The 12,048-nt window shown below is 39.9% G+C and overlaps 1 protein-coding gene across 1 annotated transcript in view; it reads right to left on the bottom strand.

Annotated features, from left to right (window-relative positions):
* Window positions 1-3,833: 3,833 nt before the first annotated feature.
* The window catches only part of STOX1 (storkhead box 1), a 41,278-nt gene continuing 33,063 nt past the window's right edge, over window positions 3,834-12,048 (bottom strand). Inside the window, exons 3-5 of the mRNA XM_087701813.1 lie at window positions 6,880-9,154; window positions 5,998-5,999; window positions 3,834-4,287 (exon numbers count right to left, since the gene is read on the bottom strand). Of these exons, the coding sequence (XP_087557939.1) occupies window positions 4,130-4,287; window positions 5,998-5,999; window positions 6,880-9,154 (2,435 nt within the window). The 3' untranslated portion in view covers window positions 3,834-4,129. The remainder of the gene's footprint in view (window positions 4,288-5,997; window positions 6,000-6,879; window positions 9,155-12,048) is intronic.

Here is a 12,048-nt window from a genome sequence, read left to right as displayed (position 1 = left end):
CCGGAGGTCGAAAATCAGCTTTATGGACATACCATAAGTCACCATTCCTGAACCTCCGGGTTTCCCATAGGTTCATTTTTCGCCCTCAGGGAAGCTCCTAAGGCCTCCCGAGGCTGTTTTCGCCCTCCCCAGGCTCATAGAAAACCCTGGAGCCTGGGTAGGGCGGAAAAAACCACGACAAAAGTGGGGGGGGTTCCGCTGGTCCAGTACTATGGGTATGGCACGCCCGCACATGACCCCTCTGCGCTCCCACAACTTTTGGCATGGAAGCCAAAAAAGGTTCACCATCACTGTAATGTATGAATGAAATGTGATAATAAAACTACATAGAAGCAAAACTGCATGGAAATTGTTGGACCAATAGGATATGAAATGTGAGAAAACTCAAAACAATGGGACAATTTCCACGGGATAAGCAGAAAACAAGCTACGTGTAGATTCCTGTCTGTAGTGAGAAGGGAGATGCAGTAAAAGGTCTGAGACTGAATGATACATGATTATTCTTTTAAAGAGACTCTTTTTAAGAACTGTATAAAAAGGAACTCGCCTTGAATATGCTTGATTTGGAATCTATTCTGAAACAGCAGGTATTCTATATAAGCTAAATTTATGCAAAGATCTCTACATCTTGGTGGAGCACAACAGTCTAAAAATCCCCAGAGTTCCTGGGACAAAAGTATCATGTCTGTCTCTCTCTAAATAAGAAATAGGGAAACAATAAAAAATGTAGAACTATGCTTCCCACTGTCTTTTTGTCAAATATTATCACTTTGAACTTTTTAACTTTTGTCCATTTTAGCCTCCAAATCCTTACAAGGGTAATCATCAACTTAACTATTTGTTTAATGAACATTCAAGGTGATAATGGTGCTGACTGTTGTAGCATCCCTATGGTCATCTGATCAAAATTCAGATGCTTGGCAACTGGCATGATTGTTGCAACATCCAGAGAGCACGTCATCACATTTTGCAACCTTCTGACAATCAAAGTCAGATTTCAACTATGTTATTAACTTAACAACTACAGTGATTTACTTAACAACTGTAGCAAGAAAGGTTATAAAATGGAGCAAAACATACTTAACAATTGTTGCTTAGCAATGGAAATTTTGGACCAAATTGTGGTTGCAAGTTGAGCATTACCTGTAATGGTATGGTTTTCATCCGGCTAGTAAAGATGTTATTCTTTTCTGGTGTGTAAAATTAATTGTTTTATTTTTGTTATTTATTTTGTTATTTTTTTATATTGTGGTTGGACGGTGCCTGATTGGACCATGTGATGGACATGTGGGTGCTGGGCAGGGACCTGGACTTTCAGTTGGGTGGGGAAAAGCTGGAAGCTTTCAGATTTGGGTTTTCCCACATGTGCCAATATGACATCTCTAATAAAATGAAACTTTGAGGAAACTCAAGCCTCGGAGTCTTCTTTCTTTGGGAGTGTTACTTGGAACCCCGACACCTTATCCTATTTTGTTCACAGCTCAACTTCTGTATTTCACTCTTCCAGTGGAGGAGCAGTTCAGAGCCTCATGTTTCATACAGCACACCCCTAGATGGGGGTTAAAACTTTATAAACCATTGCCCAGAAGAAAACGGGTGCCTCAGTGTAAGCCAGTATTAGTGTATGAGGGTGAGGCCATCATGTGAGTCTTCGGAGCCCATATTTCACATGGTCGGTATTTCCAAATCTAAACTACAGAGAGTAAAACATAGGCTGTATCAGGGAGGTAGACACAATGGCAGCCACAATGGGGGTTGGGGTGGAGGGGGAGGCAGTGGCAGTCCCAAAACAGATTGACCAAACCAACTGGAGGCCAGTTCTCTGAAGATGTCTCCTTTATGTCCCCTGGGAGGTCGTCTGTTGAGATAGCACAGGGATCGGCAAACTTAAACACTCAGAGCCATTTGGACCCGTTTCCCACAGAAAAGAAAACCACAAAGGTCCTAACCGGAAGCTCCCTGTTCAATTCTAGAGCTGACCGGAAGTTCAGTTCCCCCACCATAGAGTCTCCTCCTAGCGTGGCGTACTTTTTCCTCTACCTGTCATAACCGAAAGCCCTATCAATTGTGGAGACAACTGGAAAACCCTCCCCTTGCCATAGAGTCTTCTCCTGGTGCACTATGCTTCTCTCCTCCCCCCCCCCCAGGACACACACTGGAAGCTCTCAAAATTGTGGCGCCAACCAGTGACGGAGCCGCAGCAGAGGGAGGAAAGAGCCACATGCAGCTCCAGAGCCACAGTTTTCTGACCCCTGAGATAGCAGGTTAAATGCTGATTTCATAGTAGAATACATTAGACTGACTTCTGCCACTTCATATGCTGCTGGCACAAAGACCAAGTTGTGGGAAGACAATCATGGGAAATGGTTAGTGCGGCATATCTGTACTACAGCAAATGGAATATGAGGACAAATGAAGGCACTGGTTGTTTTCACACTACGGGTGGAACCACACGCTAGAGGGAGTCCTCGTTTAGTGATTGCCTCAGACAGTGACCATTCGGAGTTACAAGGGTGACTTTATGACTATTCTTGCATTTAAGACTTGGCAGGTTTATAAAGCAAAGGAAGATCGCAAGCAGTCACATTTAACATACTGAATGTTTTGCTTAACTGGGTTGCCGGTTCCAATTAAATGAGGAATACTTGTAAAAGTATATTTTTTGCATCTACTCAACATATTTTCACATAAAATATTTTTTTTTAATTTCAGGAATATTCTTAGTCATGAATTTGCAATACTTTACCACTGAAAAATGAAATTCACCCACCATCATTTTTCTGAAATGTCTGGAATGTGATGCGAATGAAGGCATTTATATCGTGATAGTAACTTAATAAGCATGCCTTGGTTGATTATATGAAAGACTGAGTAAAGAAGCAGAAGAAATGTGGATCATATGAGTTCATGCAAGAAGATTGCACAAACTGATTGTAAACAACCTAACAGTTTCCAAAATGATTCACTGAAACATCTGTACATCCAGTACAGGAAATCCTTGACTTACAACAGTTTATTTAGTGACTGTTCAAAGTTATGTCACTGAAAAAAGTCACATGACCTTTGCAGCATCCCCATGGTCATGTGATCAAAATTCCAACACTTGGAAATGGTAGGTATTTATGATGTAGTGTTCTGGGTCATGTGATCTTTTGTGACCTGACAAAAGTCAGTGGGGAAGCCAGATTTAATTAACAAACTTGTTACTAAACAATTTTAGTGATTTAACTGTGGCACAAATGGGACAAAATTCACTTACTGTCTCTTAACAACATAAATTTTGGGCTCATTTGTGGTTGTATGTTGAAGACTACCTTAATGAAAAATTAGTGGGTTTAAAATTAAGAATGAGCAGATTAAAATATTCTGGGGTTTCTAAATGAAATAGAAATAGTCTTGGCTCATAACACATCAGATTTAACTGTGGCTGAAAAGAAGACTGTGGATAATTGATGTAGCAATACCAGGGGATAGTTGAATGGAAGAGAAAAGAATTGGAGAAAAATCACAAAGTATCAAGATCTCAAAATCAGAGTTGAAAAATTGCAGCATAAACCAGTTGCAAGGGTCACAGTGGTTATTGACACAATGGGTGCCACACCAAAGAATCTTGGAAAATCTGTACATTGACAAAATGTCCATTTGTCAATTACAAAAGGCTTCTCTGCTTTAATTTGAATGTATACTTTGCTGATACATTATAGTACATCACACCAATGAACAAACTGGTAGCTGTGACTTCATAATTGGGTGTTGTAGTAATAATAATAGTAGTAGTAGTAGTAGTAGTAGTAGTAGTAGTAGTAGTAGTAGTAGTAGTAATAATAATAATCAACCTAATAAATATAGCTTTATTTTAAAAGAAATGTATTTAACATAAACTAATGAATAACCACACATTTATTTTTCCAAGAAAGAATCCCTCGTTACTAGGATCTGAGTTTATTATTATCAAATACAGCAGTAAAAAAACAGTAGAAATATTTATTATAAAGTATTCATACATCTTATGGGAGAAATAGCCAACATCTTACCTACATTAGCACATGTGTTAGTTTACGCCATTATAGCAAATACATCAATAGATTTACAAACAGGCTCATCAACTTGGTTAAAAAAGGAGGAAAAATCAAACTTTCATCACTGGTGTCAACTGAAGCAAGGAGTTTGGGGTAAGAGACTTTCTGCCGTGTAAAGTCTTCTCTATACCTTCTAGGTTTTTGAGGAAGCTGCTGCTTTTCTTCAGTCCATACAAGATGGCAGAATTAGCAGATACCATACTTTGTGCTCCGGAAAGAATGGTATTTTTGAAACAAAAGATTCACAAAAAGGTTTTTCCATAGTTCATTGTACATAACAAAAAAAAAAATCAGACAACTCCAAAACTCTTAGAAAAAATATTGGCTATATGAAGGTTGTTCATCCAAAAATCTGTTTAAAAGGCTTTCATTTTAAGGTTTCTTTATACAGTCTTATAGTCATTTACTTCCAGAAATGTTCAAATGTATAAAGGTTATGTTTTCCATGTTTACATGCTGTTCTATAAAGTTACCCAAATCCTTGGAAACTATACTGTACATATTTTTCCAAATATGGGGGAACATAACCCAGTAAGCTGTTGCACTGTAACCAGTTTATATCCATCCTGCCTGATCTGGTTAGTTTTCTGGGTCTGAAATAGCCCTTAGCTTTTTTTGCCAATTGCAGCCAAAATACTTGTAAATTGCTTCTCTTGATGCTTGTAAGGCATAGTAGAAACACACTCCCATCACTTAAGGTTCCCCCTTGCACATATGTGCTAATCGTTTTTGACTCTAGGGGTTGGTGCTCATCTCCGTTTCAAAGCTGAAGACCCAGCACTGTCCAAAGACATCGTGGTCAAGTGGCCAGCATGACTAAACGCCGAAGGCGCATGGAACGCTGTTACCTTCCCACCAAAGGTGGTTCCTATTTTTCTATTTGCATTTTTCGTGCTTTTGAATGGCTAGGTTGGTAGAAGCTGAGACAAGTAATGGGAGCTCACTCCGTTAACGTAGTGTTAGGGATTCGAACCGCCAAACTGTTAATTGCCACTGATAGTCACTGAGCCACCTCATCTCCTACAACTAGCCTAATCCAGGCTTGTGATGAGAGCTACAGTATATAATTACTTTCATTTATATGCTGCTCAGTTAAGATAACCACACATACCCAAACTGGGTAACAACATTAAACCTTCCTGTTGGTTAACACAATGAAGAAACAATCATGAAAACAAGAACCACATTTTTCCAGAAGAGGATCTGCATACTATCACTCCTACATTCTAAATGTGCTTTTTCCAAAAAGCAACTGGACTTTCTTGGTGTTTTCTTTGGAAACATATCACTTCTCATCCAAGAAGTGTCTTCAGTTCTGAACAAGAGACGCTCCTAGGATGAGAAGCTAAACATTTTCAAAGAAAACACCAAGAAAGTCCAGTTGCTTTTTGGGGAAAAAACACATTTGGGACAACCATGGCCGGCATGATTGAGAATCTCCATAGAGTTTTCAGATCCTAGAGTTTCCAGAATAGCCAGGTATTGGGAGGCTTTCCTGAATGGCAAAAGAGATGGTGGTGACTAGTGCTGGGTTTCAAAAATTTTTAGAACCTCTTCTGTAGGTGTGGCCTGCTTTATGGGAGTGGCTTGCTGGCCATGTGACTGGGTGGGAGTGGCTTGCCAGCCATGTGACTGGATGGGTGTGACCAACTTGTAAAATGTGATGAAACTCACTTAACAACATTCTTGCTTAGCAACCAAACTTGGCTCAGAAACTCTGGCATTTGAAGCATGCAAGTCTTAAAGACCCTTGTACCCCTAACCCTTTAGAAAAAAAAACCCAGGGGTGTTCAAACTTGACAACTTTAAGACTTGTGGACTTCCTCCTCTCGCTCTTCCTCTTGATGATGTGCGGACGGGCAGGGGGAGGGAGCTGGAACCGGTTTTAAATGGCACTGTAGAACTACCAGGAACCCACCCCTGGTGGTGACTTAACCAGGAGTAGAGTGCTGTTTCAAAGGAGAGACAGTAATAGAAAAGGCGTGAATGCCTTGTGATCCCAGACAAAGACAATTCCTCAAGATGGAATTTGAAACATATCCTTCCTACCAAGTCTTATTGGACAAGTAGAAACACAAGCCTAGTTACCAGAGGTGGGGATCACATAATGTAACAACAGTGGTGGTTCCTACTGGTTTGGATGAACCGATAGTGGTATGGCAGCCCGGGTTGCTGGACCCGGCTGCGACCCAGGCCTGCCATGCTCTCGAATCATTTCCTTAGTCTGCCGTCACCAGCATGTTTCTGCACATGTGCGCATGCACAGCAACATGCAGCGCCCACACAAAACGCCCTTTCAGTGAACCGGTAGTAAACCGGTTAGGAATCCACCACTTTGTAACAACCAGTTTGCCCAGCATCGAAAATGTACATGTGTGCCTTCTGTGTATGCGCGCAGCTTAAAAAACAGTGATCATATAAGACAGGAGAGAGCCGGAGTGGGTGGGTAGAACCCGCTGGTCAAAACTACTGGTTTTCCCGCACCGGTCCGAACCGGCAGCAGCCCATCTCTGCTAGTCAGGTTTCAAGGCAATACGGCTTTAAAGATGACAACCAACGCCTTGATTTGCAACTAAAAGCCAATGCAATCAAAGCAGCTCTCACAGTAGTGATGTAACCTGAGCAGACCAATAGACCCTGCTGTAGTTTATGGACGAAGTTCAAGGGCAAGCAGAGATGAAAAAAAATTAAATTCAACAATTCAATTAACATTTTCCCAGTATACCTAATCTTGAAGACCATACTAAGCGTAATAGATGGAGATGGGCAATAGAAACAGCACTCCCATATTTGTGCTTACCTGGGAGAATCTATCCCACTATCTCCTGTTATACTCTGGTTTCCTGTGTCTTGTAAGTGGTTTTGGTCATGTTGGATTCCCCGATCTAGAGGAGCATCACCTGAGTTAACAAAAGACTGTCGTATTCCCACAAGGTCTGCCTTAATTTCCCAGTCTTTGGATGACAACATCAAGGAAGCTGTTTCCATAGCCACTTTGTCGGCCGACTTGTTCCAAATTCTGTTCTCTGCTTCCTGCACCTCACTGAATTCAAGGACATGCCTTTCATTACTATCAGTTCTCCAGCCTTGATCATAAATACCCTCGTTCTCTTCATTGTTTTTAGAAGATACTTGGTGGCACATGTCAGTTTCTCCTTCCAAGTTCATTTTGTCATATTCCTTTAAGGTACCCTTCGATTTACTCTGACTAAGAAAACCACTTTCTTCATGTTGGTATGTATCAACAGTATCTATATCGTTTGGGTAGCTTCGAAAGAATGAGCCAGCCTTTTCCTTTCCCAATACTTTTGGACTCGTGTCTTCTCTTACGTCATTCCATTTTTCCAATTCCGTTCTATATCGGAGTTGATAAGATTTCAATTTGGATGATTCAATTTCTTCTTCCCGGACAACGTCATTGTACATAGGACTACGAGCACCATCATTATCCACTTTTTGATATTGAACCGGGTCATCATAAATGAATCCCTCGTACTGCGGATTCACAGACTCAAGCCATTCGCTTGTGTTCTTGGACTGTGTCTCACTCTTAAAGTCCTTTTGTCTGTGCATGGCAACAACGTTAGACTGTTTAAATTGGCAGATAATACCTGCATCAGTGGGAAGATAGCAATCAGAAGGCTGACTTGGTAAACTGCTCGTGTTTGCTTTATCGCAGTGCGTTTGAATGCATTTTTCGGGATGCTTTTTCTCTTCTTCATTTTTGAATGTAGCATAAAGGTTAGAAGCCTCTTGCATCTCCACTGCATTTTGGGAGTTTGTCCCTCGTTGCAGATTACGTTGACAAGTGGCTCTCTCTGCCAAGGATGTCGGTGTGCCATCTGTTCGTAAAGCTTGGCATTGCTGGTGATCTGAGTGTTTCTTCTTGTCATCTTCAGCATCACACATCCCAGAGAGAGAGACTTTAGCTTTACAGTCCATGGTTCGTAAGGAATCTAAAGACTGGTACCATGAATGATGCTTCTCTGTTCTAACAACCTTGGAGTCTATATCATAATTTTTCTGATTTTTATAACCTTTGGATGACTTGTTCCTCCTATTTGGAATATCTTGAAATGGGTTATTAATTTCCCTTTTATATAAAAGGGGAGGCTCCATATCTAATGCATCATCAAACAGCTCTCTATTGCAAACCATCAATTCGCTTGAAATGTGACATAATGGATGTTCAACGGAGCTTGCCAAATGGTCATCGGCCAGTACCACTTCACTGGTTTTATATTTTCCTCGTTTTTCTTTAATATGCTGTCCCTTCCGGTGATACTTCACGGCTTTGTTCTGTTTTTTCCAACTGTGTGGTTTTGAAATGTGTTTGTGCTTCATTGTTAGTAGTTCTGTAGAAGTCCCTTTGCTGATATACTTCTTCTGTTCCTCCATTTTCCGCATGAGTGCTGTATGTTTAGTCAAGTTGTCGACAGTCAATATAGGATTGATACGCTTGATGATTTCATGTTCAACATCCCGTGGAATGTTCTCCAAATTATCTTCATCTCGGACCGGCCATTTCTCAGGAGGAAACTGAGCAGAAAATGTAGAGTGGGATTTCTTAGCCTTTTCTTTCTTGGAAGTGTTGCGCCAAAAGAGGCTAAGGCTAAACCTTTTAGCCTTGTCTTTTCCCTTGGCGGAAAATACCGAGTGGGCGATTCCATCAGCAAGTGACTCTGTACTTGGTTTTGGAAGTGAAGCTCTAGATTCACAAGAATCTTTCTGACTTTTCCCATTTGGCTCCTGGCTAATTAATTCCTGACATTTTGTTGGTTTCACTTCATTGTGCCCAAGGAAACAGTAACAGGATCTACAGTGTGAGACAATAGGCAAAGGATCTGGTGCCAGCTCTGTAGCATCTTCCATGCTTACCAAGTATGTGAAAGAAGGCTCAGGGAGGCATTTGTCTTCCAGCAAGATCCTCTTGTTGCTCTTCCCAGTGTTATTAGAGATAAAATAGGTATTTGGGGTTACTATGAAGTATCCTTCCCCGGTATGGTATATCTTTCGCTCTTTAATTAGCATCCCGAGAGTACTGTAGAGAATATCATGGGTGGGAGTTGCAATACCTAGAATAATAAGGATAATAACTTTTGTTAGGATTCATTCAACATTAAAATATTTTATTTTGATTAGTTTTTCATATAATCACAGTATTACAAGGTATTATGACTCTATCCGTCATCTCTCAGCCTAGTATAAACTGGGGAAAGAGATATAATCCTGGTTATTAAATTTTATTAATAAATGGTTTCATTAATGTTTATAGGTATTAGGAATATGGTAGCATTTGAGTAATACTTAAAATATTAAAATATTGGTGACTTAACAGGGGTCAACAAACAGATTGTATGAAGAAATGTAATGGACATTGAAATATATTTTTGGAGAAAACCATAAAGAAAAAAACTCATTTAAGATATTTTAGATTCTGGCCATATTTGCCATCACAGTAAATTATGAAAAAGCACCTATGATGATATAATACTATGTCTTTTTTCCCCAGAATTAAATGTCATTGGTTTCAGTTAGGTCTTCTTTATTGCTAAATACTGTATATACAGTGTCTTTAGAAAATGAAAAACAAATATGAAACCCTCACTGCGCACAAATAAGTTTCCTAATCAAAAAGACCAAATAAGAGTTTTAAGGTGTTATTACTCCCCCACTGTGTTGGAATGTAATTCCCACTGGCCATGCTGTTTACTAGAGGATAAGAATTGTATCATAAATTCGCCCCTCCCGAATGATGAATGAATGTTGCTTATTACTTTTATTATATGTGTCTACGTCATTGTTTGTATTCCCCCCTTCCTGATTTTATGTGAGCCGCCCTGAGTCCCCTCAGGGAAAAGGGCGGCCTACAAATGTTAATAAACATTCCAAACAAACATTCCAAACATAAAGAAACATAAGAAAGTCCAGTTGCTATTGCAAAAATGCGGTAAAGCATACACTCTAAGCTATACTTTAGATCTGAATTTAAAAAGGTGCTTCAAAATGCAAGTTAAAGATGCATTCACAAAGCTTGAAGATTCCTCTGAACACAGGACATTCATAAATTGCTATTAATGACGAAATCTGGGCCCTTAGTCTACCTTCAGGCTGAAGGATGTAACTTCTGGAAACTGATTTGGGATCTATTAAAACAACAAATTATATTTTCTGGAGGAAAGCAGGCAGATCCTTCAACTGCAGCATAAAAATGTCTTGAGCAGGCTGGAATGTAATTTCAGGCTGGAATGTGTATTGCACTGCAACTGCACTAATAGAACTGATCTGTGATTTATATACTTACATTTGGTATCTCACTGGGGAAAAAAATTATAAGGCTTTCTTTTTTTATCAGCAAAATGTTTGCTGTAAAATGCCTAAATACAGGTACATATATAGTTTCAAAAGAAAACTATCTGGACAATCCAACAAGGAATAAAAGATTGCTTGTTGAAGAAACTGAGTTTGACTACAGGAATGAAAAGAAAAGAAAAGAGATATAAAATGGAGTATCTTAACCAGAATTTTAAACCAAGAGCACTTCATATTAAAACGTTGCAGATCCCTTTTGGGGTGTATGCTTTCAAACTTTTATATGGAACAACTGTAGACTTGGGAGTCCAATGTGGCATAGATTGTATCTTCAAATGCCTCTAGTAGGATGCTTTCTCACAGTTGGACAATAGTGGGCAGCAAATACATAATAAACATTGCAAATGACCTACTAAGTAATGGAAGCTTGTGATTAGTTGACAGGTTCACTGCATGTTCATTAACTCTGAACTTTTTAAAAGTATCAAGCAGAAGAACCACAGTTCTTCACCACACAAGATACTGGAACTGCTTTGGGGGTTAGGAAACAAACTCTTTTGTCAATCCTAGGATTATTGGAGTGCAAAAACATGAGTGGAGATGGAAGCAAATGAAGGTGCTTTACTCCTTGTCAGAACTACAAGGTTCTCATTTCAAAATATATTGGATGTGCTCCCTGAACCATCTGCTAGCCACGGACTTGATAATTTAGTGACCACTGTGTCAGGCAACATGTTTTCTTGACGAATGGCATCTCACATATATGATTCTAGATGACTCACAACAGTTAAAACCAACAAAATGTAGAAATAAATGCAACGGATGCACAACTGTATTAGAAACACTATTAAAAACTCAAAACACAAAATGATGGCAGGCGAACACCAATCATACATCCCATTCAGTAGACAGTCCTCGACATACAACCATTCCTTCAATGGCCGTTCAAAGTTACAACAGCACTGGAAAAAAGTGATTTATGACCGTTTTTCATATGACCATTGCAGAATCCCCCTGGTCACATGACCAAAATTGGCAAATGGCATGTATTTATGATGGTTGCAGAGTCCTGGGGTCATGTGATCCACCTTTCGCAACCTGATAAGCAAAGTCAATGGGGAAACCGGATTTACTTAATAACACTGTTACTAACTTAACAACTGCAGTGATTCACTTACTGTATTTTTCAGAGCAGTAGAAGCACTGGGGTATAAGATGCACCAAGATTTTGAAGAGGTACATTAAAAAAAATTTTTTTTTTGCACTCTGCAGGCCTCCCAAACACTCTGCATGACTCATTTTTTGTCAAAAACAGGACATGCAGAGAATTTGTGAGGCTTGCAAAGTGCTCCTGGGGTTTGAGAGGCTTGTAGAGTGCTCCTGGGGGTGGGGGCAAAAATGAGCAAAAAACAGCCCGTTTCTCACTCATTTTTGCCCTCCCAGGACCCCAGAAGCTCCCAAACCCTATGCACATCCATTTTTGCAAAGGGTGAGGGATTTCGGGAGGCCAAAAATGCTGTATTCGGTGTATAAAACGCACCCAGATTTTCACCCTCTTTTTGTAGGGAAAAGGGTCTGTCTTATTCTCCAAAAAATACAGTAGCTGTTGTGGTAAGAAAGGTTGTAAAATGAGGCAAAACAACTGTCTTGCTTAGCA

The sequence above is a fragment of the Thamnophis sirtalis genome, unplaced genomic scaffold (assembly GCF_051295495.1).
Source record: "Thamnophis sirtalis isolate CommonGarterSnake01/CBP01778 unplaced genomic scaffold, rThaSir2_p1.2 scaffold_15, whole genome shotgun sequence".
Classification (NCBI taxonomy): Eukaryota; Metazoa; Chordata; class Lepidosauria; order Squamata; family Natricidae; genus Thamnophis; species Thamnophis sirtalis.
This window is presented reverse-complemented; position numbering and strand designations above follow the sequence as displayed.